This window comes from Microcaecilia unicolor, chromosome 9 (assembly GCF_901765095.1).
Source record: "Microcaecilia unicolor chromosome 9, aMicUni1.1, whole genome shotgun sequence".
Lineage (NCBI taxonomy): Eukaryota > Metazoa > Chordata > Amphibia > Gymnophiona > Siphonopidae > Microcaecilia > Microcaecilia unicolor.
Window position 1 is genome coordinate 180338788 of NC_044039.1, and position 15916 is coordinate 180354703.

The 15916-nt window shown below is 41.4% G+C and overlaps 1 protein-coding gene across 1 annotated transcript in view; it reads left to right on the top strand.

The window, feature by feature from the left end:
- The window catches only part of LOC115477722 (nesprin-2-like), a 359728-nt gene that overhangs the window by 88951 nt on the left and 254861 nt on the right, over window positions 1-15916 (top strand). The window contains exons 24-26 of the mRNA XM_030214775.1: window positions 3842-4024; window positions 6445-6564; window positions 10443-10637. Of these exons, the coding sequence (XP_030070635.1) occupies window positions 3842-4024; window positions 6445-6564; window positions 10443-10637 (498 nt within the window). The remainder of the gene's footprint in view (window positions 1-3841; window positions 4025-6444; window positions 6565-10442; window positions 10638-15916) is intronic.

Consider the following 15916-nt stretch of genomic DNA (forward strand, 5'->3'; position numbering starts at 1 on the left):
CACTCTGCCGAATGCTCCTCTCCCTATAGCAGAATGGGCGAAGATGTTCCCACTGACAAGGGAATCGGATGAATAATTCCCTTAAGACTTCTGCTTTTTAACATATTTATATAAATGATCTAGAGATGGCAATAACTAGTGAGATAATTAAATTTACTGATGTCAAAGTTGTTAACTCACAAGAGGATTGTGAAAAATTGCCAGAGGACCTTTCGAAACTGGGACACTGGGCATCCCAATGCCAGATGATATTCAATGTGAGCAAGTGCAAAGTGATGCATGTGGGAAAGAGGAACCCGAACTATAACAACGTGATGTAAGGTTCCACATTAGAGGTCCATTGCCCATGAAAAGGATCTAGGTGTCATCGCTGATGATATGTTGCAACCCTCTGCTCAGTGTTCAGCGGTGGCTAAGAAAGCAAATAGAATGTTAGGAATTACTAGGAAAGGAATGAAAAACAAAATGTTATAATGCTTTTGTATCTCTCCATGATATGACCACACCTTGAGTACTGTGTGCAATTCTAGTCACTGCATCTCATAAAAGATATAGCAGAATTAGAAAAGGTACAGAGAAGGGTAACAAAAATGATAAGGGGACAGGGCGACTTCCATATAGGAAAGGCTGAGGGGAGATAAAGATCTATAAAATACTGAGTGGAGTGGAATGGGTAGACGTTAATTGCTTCTTTACTCTTTCCAAAAATACTAGGACTAGGGGACAAGCAATAAATCTACTAAGTAGTAGATTTAAAACAAATCAGAGAAAATATTTCTTCACTCAACGCGTAATTAAACTCTGGAATTCATTGCCAGAGAATGTGGTAAAAGTGATTAGTTTAGCAGGGTTTAAAAAGGTTTGGATAATTTCCTAAAAGAAAAGTCCATAAGCCATTATTAAGATGGGCTTGGGATAATCCACTGCTTATTTCTAGGATAACATTTGTTTTCTGTTCTGGGATCTTGCCAGGTGCTTGTGACCTGGATTGGCCACCGTTGGAAACAGGATACTGGGCTTGATGGACCTTCAGTTTGTCCCAGTATGGCAATGCTTATATTCTTATGTGCTCATGCCTAAGATATAGGCATTTATTTTTGCTGTTACACTACATTACTTTATAGAATAGGCTCATGTTAGGCTTCCAGCTATAGAATTACTCCAATATTGCTTAGTATTGAGACTAAAAATTCCACTTTGGTCTCATCGAACCACAAAACCACCTTTCACATGCATGCATTGTCCTTGTTTCTTGGCAATACTATGCAGCAAATCTTGTGACGTTTTTTCAGTAGTGGCTGCCTTCTAGCCACCTTTCATATAGGCCATGTTTGTGGAGTAAGTTGAAACTGCTGAACAGTTGGAGCCGGATTCAGTAAATGGTGCCCAATGCTATTACATAGAAACATGATAGCAGATAAGGGCCAAAAGGCCCATCCAGTCTTACCCATCCTCAGTAACCACTAACTCTTCGTTTCTTAAGGGATCCCACATGCCTCTGCCATGCTTTCTTAAATTTTGACACAGTCTCCATCTCCACGACATCCACCACCCTTTCGGTGAAATTTTCTTAGATTCCTCCTGAATCTATTTCCTTTTAATTTCATCGTATGCCCTCTCATTCCTGAGTTTTCCTTCATTTGAAAAAGGCACACCTCCTGTATATTAGCACCACTGATGTATTTAAACATCTCTTTCATATCCCCTCTCTCCCGCCTCTCTTCCAGCGTATATATGTTGAGGTTTCTAAGTCTGTGGGTGCTTCGGGATGAGCACTCCTTATAGAATAGCATTGATCACCGAATTCCACACCCAGATTTGGGTGCAAGGAATTACACCAAGTGTAAATCGTGGTGTGCATCTGCAGTATTCTATAATACTACACACAATTTTCCAGATTGCCCCTGACCCGCCCATACCACTCTCATAGGAATGCCCCCTTTGCAGTTGCATGTGGATACACTTAGGTGCTATCCTGTAACTGGACGTGTACGTGTATTTTTACACCAATCTGCCGTTTCAGTGACTTGCATCCATTAAAATGCGTTTCCGCTCCAAAAGTTGGGTGTGATATTAGTGCCTAACTTTAGGTGTAATTTATAGAATGTCCCCATTATCGATTTCATCCTCCTCCTCTAACAAAAATCTCTGTCATTCTTATTAAATAATTTTAGGCATCATATTGACCTTGCTCTGTATTTTCCTTAACCCATGACTAGTGACCTTGGAGGCATGTTCTGATCTTGACAGTGCTTTGGTGTCAAGATGGTGTGCTAAGGGATATTAAATTCATTGACATTTTCTTCTTGCCTTCCCACATGGAATTTTTTAAGAGTAAGGGGATTTAATATACCTCCTTTCTGTGGTACAGTCAACGTGGTTTATATTTATTATATGCAGGTATTTTCTCTGTCCCCAGTGGGCTCACAATCTACTTATTGTACCTGGGGCAATGGAGGATTAAGGGGATCTGTTACAAAGGCGTACTAATGGTTTTAGTGCACGCTAAATGCTAGAGATGCCCATAGAAATATATGGGCGTCTCTAACATTTAGCACATGCTAAAAATGCTAGCACCCCTTTGTAAAAGGACTCCTATGTGACTTGCCCAGAGTCAGAAGAAGCTGCAGTGGGAATGGAACCAAGTTCCCCAGGTTCACAGGCCACTGCACTAACCACTTGGCCATTCCTCCACTTGTTTGAGAGCAGGTGTAAATATACACATGTAAAATTCACAAGTATATATGTTGATTAAAGTATTTTATAATCAATGCACATACCTGTGAACTCCGCCAGTACTCTGCCCACGCTGTGCCCTTGACTATGCCTACAAGGCATGTAAGCAAATCGTCGGTGTTTTATAAAAGGACTCTTATGCACATATGTGGCCACATATGTGCAGAAAAGACTTGATAAAATTACTCCCTATATGGGCGAATGACTCCAATAGCAGATAATTTTGTAAGAGTTTGCCTATTGAGGGAGCAAGAAGATGACCGTTTGTAGCCTATGGTATAAAGATGCCTAGGTGCCTCTGCCTTTATAAAAGAGCAGAATAGAATCCTCAGAGATCATGGCTAAAATGAAGCCATGGTCATTTATGCCTGCTTCGAAGCATGCACGTAAATCATGACTCTGCCTGTTCTTCACTCAAACCTGCCCTCCACATGCCTACACTAGGGTCATGTAAAAGTGCATGTGTTCTAATCATTGCATTCAATTTTACACATGGGATAATTTTATAGGAAACGTATGAGAGGGTATCCAAAGCACACCCAAACAGAGCAAAATAGCCAAAAAAGCACAAGGAGACTTCAAGGAATAAGGGGGGGGGGGGGTGTTAAATCAATACTTTATTAAGCAGACCCAACACGGTCTGTGTTTTGGCAAAACCGCCTGCGTCAAGGGTCTTGTGCTGAAACAGTCAACTAATCTATCAATCGGGCAGTTTGTTGAGAGAAGAAAGTTTACATTGTGCATGAACGCTTTTACTGATTCTTTGAGCTCTGCGTTGATTGCAGTCATCTTTTTTGTTCAAGTAAGATTGTATCTTTCCACTGAACGATTGATACATTAGTTGACTATTTCAGCACAAGACCCCTGGATGCAGGAGGTTTTGCCGAAACCTGGAGCATATTGGGCCTGCTTAATAAAGTATTGATGTGACACTCCCCTATTCTTGAAGGCTTCTTATGCTTTTTTAGTTATAATTTTAGAAGAGACATTGTAACTTGTGTATACTGCCTTTATAGAATTACCATCTTATTGTTTACTGGATTATGTGTGGAATTACTTGTTATGCTTCTCTTTTTTTTCAGTATTTTTAACTTTTATATTTCAGGTTATACTGGAAAACATTGATTCCATGAAAAAGACGATTGCTGACATAGAAGACTTCAAAGCAGTTCTGAACATTTCTGATCCTGGAGTCCATTGCTTGTCAGTCTTCAGAAAAACATTTAGACTCTCAAAATGCATGGCCGAATTGGAAAAAATAACCGAGAAGCACAATGAACTAGTTGAGGTACTTTTTCCATTAACAGATATCAAATTTATTTTTGCGTGTCCTCTCATTTCTTAGAATAAAAAAATACAAACCCAGAAAATAACCACTGGTAATGTAGAATCAATAAAAATACTAAACCAGGGTCCCTGTTAGAAATGGATACTAATGAGAGAGCAGATATGATTAAACAAATAAGTGAATCTAAAACAATGATAATATTTGTGTAGGAGTAATCTCAGAGGAAATACCTCACCCAAGCAAGGAAACGCTACGCGATTTAAACCTCTAAGGGTGGACAAGCTTCTCAATCATTGATATACTCCGTGATAATAAATGTTAAGTAATATGAAATAAATCAACCCACTGTGTTTCAAACATGAATTTTTCTTCACATAACTACTCTCTCATAGTCCCACACTAACACTACTCACACTAGCACCAAAAAATAATAATACTGGAGAAATCCTATCTTGTAAATTTTCAATTATTTATCTCCACAATGTCCCCATAGTTTTTATACAACAATAATGCTTGTTAATCGGGGCAAAAAAACAAAGGAAAAATATATGTTTATTAATCTCAAGGCACTTAGCTTATGGCTAAAGGTGGTCCACTCTCATGTCTTCCTTTGATCCAAAAGTCCTCTTATGTCAACATCGTGGTTCACACCTTAATCACTTTAGAGTCCGCAGCACGCTGGGAAAATTGGCAATCCTTTAAATTTGTTTCAAAAAATTCCCTAGCGCGGTTGTGGCTCTTTTAGAAATAATTATATCAGTCCCCCTCAAAGCTCTGCGAGTTCTTAGGCCATCTCCACCATCCATCTCCTCATCAGACTTTCTTGTGGATTTGTTTTTCTTTCACTGTCTTGTTTCCGAATGGCTTGGTCAGCCTGTGCCATCCTGATCTTGATGTGGCTGATGACCGTGAGTATGATGGGATGATAATGTCTCTGACCCAGTGACAAAGTGGGTGGAGGAGTGGCCTAGTGGTTAGGGTGGTGGACTTTGGTCCTGAGGAACTGAGTTCAATTCCCTCACAGGCAGCTCCTTGTGACTCTGGGCAAGTCACTTAACCCTCCATGGCCCACCACATTGAGCCTGCCATGAGTGGGAAAGCGCGGGGTACAAATGTAACAAAAAAAAAAAATGTTCATGAGGGGTCAATATACAGCCAGTGGGGTCATACCCAGAAATTCAATGCTGGGTCATGTCCAGGTTTTAGCATTGAATTTTGGGGGTTTGTGGAGATGGTTAACCGGTTAAGTGCGATATTTATTTATTTATTTGTAACATTTATATCCCACATTATCCCAGACAAGTTTGAGTTCAATGTGGCTTACAATAAAAAGTATAGGATACATAACAAAGAATAATGCATAAGAACTGGCTATGGGTTATCGCATAAAGATCAGTGGCGTAGTCACAGGTGGGCCAGGGCCCACCCACTTAGGGCTCAGGCCCACCCAACAGTAGTACACATTTAGCGGTAGCTGGTGGGGATCCCAAGCTCCGCCAGCTAAAGACTTCCCCCTGATGGTAACGAAAATGCTACTCTCCTCGATACCAGTACCTGCGCATGCTCAGTTTTCAGCGCATGCCTGCTGCAGACTGCCAAGGTGGAGAGAAGCATTTTTTGCATTTTCCTGCCAGCTGAGATATTTTTTTTGGTAGGGGGGGGGGAACACTTGGTGCCCACCCACTTCTTGCCTTGGCCCACCCAAAATCTGCTGTCTGGCTACACCCCTGATAAAGATAGGACTGACTTTTATGTGGTCCTGTTTACCAGTTAACCTGGCCAAGTGCCAACTCCACCCCTGGAACACACCCAAAATTGCCAGTTTTTAGTTAGGCGCTAAAGGAACATTTTCAGTGGCACTAACCGGTCAAATGCTGCTAAAAATGACTGGATAGCCCTGAACAGGTGATTTAACAGGACAAGAGCCATTTCTGGCCAGTCAAATCACTTTGATTATCGACCTGTATATTTTTCTGTCACTGCTTATTCAATGCACTTGCCATTCAAGGCAATGACCATCTAGTAGTCAATTGGGTCATCAACATCTTCTAACTGCGTAATATATTGAACATTTCCTGGGGATGTGGCAAACTGTGCTCAACTTCTCCTGGTATCAAGGTGTTAAAAAAAATTGATGCATCCATGATGCACATGCACAAGACATACTCACTCTTCCTAGACCACTCCTAAATCCAAGCTTTTCACGTGGAATCATGGCATTTTATTCACTGGCATGAGGGGGAAGCCATGAAAGCAGACCTAACTACATAAGAGTCATTCTCTTGTGGCAGCAGCTAAGTTAAGAATAAAAAGAATCAAATGCCTCTTTTTCACATATAATCTTATGTCTGTGTTTTCCAAAGTTTACTCTAGTAATAGGTTGGCAGATACCACGATAATGTTTTTCTGTCTTATTGCAGCCAGTTATAAAAGAAGTTGCAGAACTGGATCAGGAACTCGAGAAGTTAAAGCAAGTCTCAAAAAATCTCCTAGAGCACTCAGAAAATACATCTTTTGTTCACACTGATGCTTCTTCACAGGTAAATTTTATTTAGTTGCTACATTTGCGTCAGTATTACAAACGTCTTCTTGTAGTCTCTGCATATACATTGCAACTCCACCTGTACTCATCCAAATTATGCGTATGAGATTGCCTACTACAGATTAGAGAGTTGCACAGGGACAGAAATTTCACCCATCCCTGCCCACCCTCAATGGAATCTAACCCATATCCACTCATACCCGCTAAGATCTGTTCCATTCCTACCCTTCACCACAATTAATCTCCTCTATTCCCATCCATACCAGCAGGAGTCAGCACTATTATTTACTTGCTCACAGCCCTCTGTTTCCTCCCAAACCCAATAGCCTCCCGTGGTTTTATGGAGAGTATTCACTGTTCAACCAGTGAGTGTTCCAAGCCTCAGTCTGGTGTTCCTGCTGCCTCTCTGGATATTCCAAGCTTCATTCTGGTGCTCGAACTGCCTCTTTCCTTATGTTCCAGGCCTCATTTTGGTGCTCCATTCGCCTCTCTCAGTGCATTCCAAGCCTTATTTTGGAGTCACCAGAGATTTTGACTACACTCCTGTGGGAATCCCAAGGCAACTTCTTCCTTCCCTATGGGAATCCCGTGGTACCTTCTTCCATCCCTGCAGGAATCCTGTGGCAACTTCTTCTATACCTGAGGGATTCCCTCAATCCCCATTCTCATGCAGCTCTCTAATGTGAAGTACTGCTCCAGGGCCTGATCCACAAAAGTTCCCATAAAGCACCACTTGCTATTTCCACCTCGGTAAAAATTGCCAAGGTGGAAATAGCCACCAATGCACAAAATAATCGCATGCAAATGAGCTGCTTGCAAAAACAGTGAGTAGCTTGACCAGTCGCTTAGTCACACATTTGCAGAACAGCCAATTGCTAAGCCTGGCTGCTCTGCGCATGGTCAGAATCGCGTGTGTAGCTGTTTTTTTGGAAAGGGTCCCATCCAGTGCCGAGCCTATCAACCGTCTCTGTGCCTACCTGTGCCCAGCAACAGCACTCTTCCCCTGCAGAAAAAGACTGCCGAGATCCTTGTGTAAGGAGACGGAACCTTGGGAAGGCATATGCTGCCAACAAAGCATCGATTTCACTCAAGGTACTCTGAACTTCCTCAAGATCGGGACAGAGGGGATTCTTCATGCAGCTCTCATCATACCTTGCAGATTGCTATCATTCTTTCTCCAAGCATCTTCAGGCTGCTCCTGAATATAACCCTAAACCTAATATCTGAAAGGTTGTAATAAGCTGTAGTGAGGCTTTTCTGAAGAAAACAGATACTCTGGTGTCAAACAACTAGCAACCTATTTCTCCTTCCATGATCTACTACAACAGACTGCCCCTTGAGACCACCATCATGCTACGACTGCTCCTGACCTCCCATAAAAATTTCATTAGAAAAGGTAGGGGCTGCTTCTGTGCTTCGCTCAGAAAATTGCTGTGCATCGCTCGGAATGCACATTTGAATACATAACAGCTCATTTGCCTACGATTCTTGTTGTGTACTGTTGTGAACAGTAAAAAGCTTGCTAAGCCCCTTTGTGCATAACTCGCTAAACTGGCTGGAGCCGTTCAAAGACGCACAGTGCTGGCTCAGTAATTTTTGTGCATTGGGCCCCAACTCATCAAATAACAAAAACACCAAACTCCACTGTATATCTAAACAGTTGCAAATCTCTTTCTTTTTTTTTTTTTTTCCTTTTTTCTTTATTACTTTTTTGTGCAGACTGATAAAGTACAAAATAGAAGGGAAAAGCCTCAATGAGCTCAAACAGCTTTAGTCAATAGGGGCACACTTATTATCACTGGCATTATTATGTAACTTGTCTCAGTATTGCCAATCACAGTCCAAATTTTTGTTTCAAACACCTTTTCTTAAAACCAGTTTTTTTTTGAAAATTATCTTTATTGGAGTTCTCATCAATGACAACAATATTAAAGAAAGAAACTGCTTCAACATTCAGCAGGCAGAACGCCCAGATACATCATACTCTATAACAAAAGGTACCTTGTCAAAACAGAGCATATACATGGCAACATACAAGACAGGCCCCCCATTTGAGAGCTCCAGCATCCATTTTCTATTATCTCCCACCCTCCCTCCCTCCCTCCCTCATCCCCTCCCTCATCCCCTCCCTCCCTCCCGTGGTGGGACCCTGCAGGCAAACCCCCCAACTCCTTTCATTTAATTTCCTTAACTCTGAGCCCACTTAGTAGCTTCTCAACTTGTTGTGAAACATCCATGTCTAACGATGGCCAGTGTTTTGCTTCACTGCTTCGTGGAACAATGGGTAACCAAGCGACGGAGTATAAAATAAGATCAAATAACCCAATATAAACAGACTGTATTTTTAAAGATTACTTAACTGACAAAATCTGACCACTCAAGAAGTGCACTCCCCTCGAATGCTAGCAGGCTACGTGGCTCACAAAAAATGCCGGCTGTTTGAGAAAGACTATTGACTAAAGCTGTCTGAGGCTTTTTCCTCCTATTTTGTACTTTATCAGTTTGTATAAAAAAAAGTAGTAAGGCAAAAAGGAAAAAAAAAAGAGACCTGCAACTATCCAGTAGTGCCAAAATAGTTTGGAAGAATTTTCAGCAACACTCTCCTTATAGGGCTATATATGGCACCATAAAAATCGGCACTGAAAAAAATACACCTAGGCGTATTCTATAAACTGTGCTTAACTTTAGGCGTAGTTTATAAAATACATCTAGGGCCCATCCACCCGACTAAATCTATTTGAAGGAATTTACGCCAAGTAAATGCCAGTGATTGTTAGGTGTGGAGCGGGTGTATTTTATAACAGGGTGCATAATTTTTAGAAATGCCCATGATCCACCCATTCCATGCCCCCTTTTTGGCAGCGTGCATTAGAATTTACGCGCATCACTTTATAGAAAATGCTTAGCAAGTTGTGTGCGTAAATTCTAATTAAAGCCAATTAGTGTCAATAATTGCTTGTTAATTGTCAATCATCAGTGCTGATTGGCTTGTTAACATAATTAAGTTGCGTGCGCAATACAGAATATGACATGAATTGCATGCTGTAATGTCCTCTGAGGGCATGGCACCACCCGGGTCACCTTGTCAGGATCCTCCAACTTTCTTCTGCATATATTTATAGAACAATGCTTAAGAACTTAAGTGTTGCCTTACTGGGACAGACTGAAGGTCCATCAAGCTCAGTATCCTGTTTCCAACAGTGGCCAATCCAGGTCACAAGTACCTGGCAAGATTCCAGAACAGTAAAACAGATTCTATACTGTTTATCCCAGAAATAAGCAGTGGATTTTCCCAAGTTCATCTTAATAATGGCTTATGGACTTTTCTTTTAGGAAACTAGCCAAAACTTTTTTAAACCCTGTTAAGCTAACTGCTTTTACCACATTCTCTGGCAACGAATTCCAGTTTAAGTTTGTTTTAAATTTACTACTTAGTAGCTTCATTGTGTGCCCCCTAGTCCTAGTATTTTTGGAAAGAGTAAACAAGCGATTCACCTCTACCTGTTCTATTGTATCTCCCCTCAGCCGTCTCTTCTTAGATAGAATTTTGGCGTTTACCTGCATATGTGTACACATATGTGCATACCTGACATGATTTTAATTTTTACTTCCATAATCGTTACAATGTGCACACAAATGTTAGTGCCTATTTCATAGAATTATTCTCTAGGTGACAAAAGGTAAAGAGTGGAAACATATGTAAGCCTCACTGGTTGCCAAATTCCAGGTAATACAGAATTTGGAAATATTGACATTCATGAAATGTTACAACATGCTCCTCCTTCAACATTCATGTTCATGAAGCTCTAGATTATAGTGTCATATGTACTAAAAATACTACATTTTAGTAATGAAAGGAAACCTTTATATTCACAGGAAAATAGTGAAGTGTTGGATCGGAGGAAGAGGCTGAATGAGAGAAAAGAGGAGGTGCTGATGAGTATGCAGAATTTGCTGATGGAACTTCTCAGTCCTCTGCAGCAAGAAGACCAGGAAACAGAAGACGATTCCCCACTTCCCCAAGCACCAGAGGATACTAGCCTCGGCAACAGAGATATGCATCTGCCACAGGTATACTATGGTATGATTTATGAGAAGCTAAATAAAAGTAAGTGTGTAATCAGAGTTGTAGCCAGATGGCCAGTTTTGGGTAGGCCTGAGCCTAAAGTGGGGTGGGTATGAAATTTATTTTCTAGCTGCCAAAGAACCCCCCCTCCCCTGCTCTTCGTCCCCTCCACACCCACCAGCACCCCCTCAACTGAAAATAGAAATACCTTAGTTGGCAGAGATCAAAATAATGACTCTCTCATTAGGAACCACAAAAGTACCAAACTCTCATGGGGATGTTGTCTATTCTGAAAGTGATAAGAGTGCTCAAAGAATCCCCAACCCCACCAGCTGAAGACCTCCTCCTCCAGTAGCCAGAGCTAGGCTGTTGGCGGAAGTGTCCCTGAGCCACCACTGCCTGCTGCCCATACATGCACATGTTTTTGCACATGTGCAAAAACTAAGCATATGCAGTGTGCTAGTAGCAGTGGTTGCTTAGTTGCACTGCTGCCAACTGCCAAGCTTGGTAGGAGTTCTGGGCACTGGAGGAGGAGGTCTTCAGTTGCCTGTTCACCAGGTTCTTCAAGTTTTCCAACTTGATTTCTGGAAGATTCTTTAATCTATTCAAGTACCTTCTAAGAGTCTAGAATTGAAATATAAGGTCAGTTCTCCACAAGGGCATGACCACAGACAGCTTCCTCACTCCTGGCAGAGATCATAAAATACTAGACATTGTAAGGAGGTAGAGGCTGACCAAAACCAAATCAGCAGCTGAAATTTGCTGTTCAATTTTGGCTGATACCAAACAGGAAAATTGAATACGGCACCTTCTTCCCACCCCATCAAACAGCGGGTCCTCCCGTTCTAGCACCACCTCCTTGCCCCCCCGGTGAGACCGAGTGCTGCCTCTACTGGGGTGGGGGTTTTCACCCCTATTCACCGCCCCACTCATGCAGAAACTTGGACCAGACAGAGAAAAACTCAAGATGAATCCTCTGGTGATGATCCTACCACTTCTCAGACAAATTGATTGGTTGGCCTCCTTAGATCTGGATGCCTTCTCCCACATTCAAATACATCCAAATCACTGGAAATTCCTTTGTCGCACCTTTCTAGATTGCCCCTTTCAATATTGGAAAGGTACTTCCATTTGGCCTATTCTCCACATCCAGGGTCTTCACAAAATGTCTGATGGTGGCCACAGCCCACCTCCACAGACTGGGTCACTTTGTCTATCCCTATCTAGACAACTGGCTTCTATGAGGCCCCATGGTGTCAGATGTCAAGGTTGTATTACAGAAGACTATCTGCACTCTGGATTTTCTAATAAATGCGAAAAAATCCACATTTGAACCAACTCAATGTATCTTGTTTTTAGGGGCAATCCTAGAAAAGGTAAAGGCCAAGTCTTCTTTCCCTGAAGATTGTCAACAAAAGATATCTGCCCTTTGTAGCAATATCTGTGAAGCCAAATGAAGTACAACTCACCACATCTTCTGACTGCTAGATCATAGGGCATTTACTGTTCAACGTGTTGTCCTCTTCACAAGGTGGCACATGAAACTTCTTCAGTGGCATCTCAAACTCCATTGGAATCAACATTTACAGTCTCTGTCCATAAGAATCCCACTCTCTCTGGTAGTGAAACGTAACATTGGTAACATCCACAAAACCTCCAGGAAGGTTGTCTTTTTCAGCTTCAGCAGTCACAAATTATTCTTACTATAGAATCTTCACCATGGGCGTGGGGGGGGGGGGGGGGGGGCACATCTAAACAACCTACTTACTCGGGAATCATAGAGCACTAGAGAGAGAAGTTTGCATATCAACTTCCTCAATCTATGAGCCATCTTCAGTGCCATTAGAACCTTTTGAAAATGTCACTTTGGCAAACAGATTCTCATTTGTATAGATAATTAAGTTGCCATGGTTTACATAAAGAAGTAGGGGTGCTCTGTCTCTGTCAAGAAGCCTTAAGGGTTTGAAATCGTGCACTATTTATGCAGGTGACAACAACTTGCAGACTTCCTCAGTTGTTGTCTAGACCCATAAGAATGATCCCTTGATGAGCCTACAACTCAGTCTCTGTTCAAGAGATGGAGAATCCCATGTGTGAACCTGTTTACCTCACAGGAGAACAATGAATGCCCTTTTTTCAGCTCCCTCAGACTGGCAGTTCATCATCCTGACTCAAGATGTCTTTGCCCTCTCTTGGAAGCAAAGATTTATTTATGTGCTTCCTCCATTTCTTCTTATATCTTGGATCCTCCAGAAGACTGTTCAAGACAAGGCACAGTTTATTCATGTTGTCCTTCATTGGCCTAGGAAAATATGATTCCTTCCTACTTCTCTCACTAGCAGTGGATACACCATTACATTTGGGGACTCAAACAAATCTGTTGACACACTAGGGATCGATATTCAGCATGGTTTAAGTTGGCAGTCTGGGAGAAGAGTTGGGGAGGAACCAGCAATTTTGTGAACACCGGCCATAGTGAGTTCCAGAGCCTGTATAGCTAATCAGTCAGACAGGACTGCATAAAAGGCAGTCCTATCTTTGCTTGCTTAGCTATGAGGTTGCTGGCACTGAATATCTGCCAGCACCCGCATAGCTTCTGGGTCAGCCCCTGACGCTGGATGTTCAATGCTGGTGCCCGGACATAGCTTGGCATTGAATATCTGGGTTAAAAATCTGCCTATGGCTGTCAACTGCTTAAAATCTTCTGAGTGCCATGGGCTGAATATTGACCTGACAGCATCTGAATCTGACAGCATGGATATTGAACACAGGATGATTGCTTACATTCCAGTATCTAGGGAAATCTGGAAGGTTATCTTGGCTTCCAAAATCTCTCAACTGAGATTATTTACTCTATTTATATAGTAAATAAATAAATAAATAAATATCTAAATTGACTCATTTTACATGTTGAAATAGGGAAAATAACATAGTGTACGCCTTGTAGTGCTATAGACATGCTAAATAGTAGTAGTAGTAGTAGTAATAGTAGATTCCACCCATTCTTCAGTATAGGATGTCATCTAGATAAGATTTTAGACAGTGCTCGGGGAGGAGTTGGCTGTCTTTGTACATGTGGGTACCAGCAAAATAGGAAAATGTGGGAGGGAGATTTTGAAGCCAAATTTAGGCTCTTATGTAGAAAGCTAAAATCCAGAACCTCCAGGATAGAATTTTCAGAAGTGCTCCCTGTTCCATGCACAGGACCCAAGAGGCAGGCAGATCTCTGAAGTCTTAATACATGGATGAGATGATGGTGCAGGGAGGAGGGATTTAAATTTGTTAGTAACTGGGCAACATTATGAGGAAGGGGGAGCCTATTCCGAAAGGATGGACTCCACCTTAACCAGGATGGAACCAGGCTGCTGGCATTAGCATTTAAAAAGGAGATAGATCAACTTTTAAATTATAATGCAGAGTGGGGGAGCCAACAGTCGCTCAGGAACACATGTTTCAGAATGAGGTATACATAACATACATAGTAGATGACGGCAGAAAAAGACCTGCACGGTCCATCCAGTCTGCCCAACAAGATAAATTCATATGTGCTACTTTTTATTTGTACCAGATATCTTTGAAGGATACTATTATAATAGGATATTTAGGGAATTCCAATAGAGAGGTTTCAACATAGGTGAAAGAAAGCCAGGAGTGTTAAGGGTCAAACAGAGCAAAGGTTGCAAATTATCCCTGTTAACTTCTAAGCAGCTTGTAGCAGTAAATCACCTGGACTGGATGGTATACATATATGAACTCATATATGAAATTTCATATCTGCTGTTAGTGACCTGTAAACTGTCATTGATATCGTCCATAGTTCCTTAAGATTGGAGGGTGGCCAATCTAATGCCTATTTTTTAAAAGGGATTCAGAGGTGATCTAAGAAACTAGAGACCGGTAAACCTAACATCAGTGCCGGGCAAAATACTGGAAACTATTATAAAGTATAAAGTCACTGAACACATAGACAAACATGGTTATTGGAACAGAGTCAATGTAGATTCAGCCAAGGGAAGACTTGCCTCACCAATTTGGTTCATTTCTTTGAATGAACTTGTGGATAAAGGTGAGATGGTTGATGTAGTGTACCTAGATTTTCAGAAAGCATTTGACAAAGTCCCACATGAGAGACTTGTGAGAACATTAAAAACTCATGGGATAGGAGGCAATGCTCTGTTGTGGATTAGGAATTGGTTGATGGATAGAAATCAGAGGGTAGGGTTAAATGGCCAATTCTCTCAGTAGAGGAGGGTGAATAGTGGATTGCCCCAGGGATCTGTACTGGGACTGGTGCTATTTAACATATTTATTAATGATCTAGAAATGGGAATAATGAATGAGGTGATTAAATTTTCAGATGACAGAAAACTATTCAAAGTTGTTAAAACACATGCAGATTGTGAAATTTGCAGGAAGACCTAAGGAACTTGGAAGACTGCACATTCAAATGACAGATGAAATTTAATGTGAAGAAATACAAAGTGATACACATTGGGAAGAATAATCCAAAGCATAGTTACTTCATGCTAGGTTCCACCCTAGGAGTCAGCACCCAAGAAAAAGACCTAGGTGTTATTGCGGACAGTACACTGAAATCTTCTTCCCAGTGTGTGGTGGTGGCCAAAAAAGTAAACAGAATGCTGGGAATTATTAGGAATGGGATAGAAAAAAGACAAAGAATATCATAATGCCTCAGTATTGCTCCATAGTGTGACCACACTTTGAGTACTGTGTGCAATTCTGGTCGCCATATCTTAAAGATGATATAGCAGAATTAGAAAAGGTTCAAAGAAGGGTGACCAAAATAGTTAAGGGGTGGAACTTCTCTCATGTGAGAAAAAGCTTAAGAGGTTATAGCTCTTCAGCTTGGAAAAGAGATGGCTGGGAGGAGATATGATAGAGGTCTTCAAAATACTGAGTGGTGTAGAATGGATAAACATAAATCAATTTTTTATTCTTTCAAAAATTGCAGAAACTAGAGGACACTAAAGGAACCCTCCATTGCCCGCCGCATAGAGCCTGCCATGAGTGGGAAAGCGCGGGGTACAAATGTAACAAAAAAAATGAACGGGAGGAAATATTTTTTCACACAATCAATAGTGAAGCTCTGGAACTTGTTGCCAGAGGATGTGGAATCAGTGGTTAGTGTATCTGAGGTTTAAAAAGGTTTTGACAAGTTTCTGGAGGAAAAGTCCATAGTCTTGCTACTATTTGGGATTCTGTCAGGTACTTTTGACCTGAATTGGCCACTGTTGGAAGCTGGATACTGGGCTAGATGGACCAT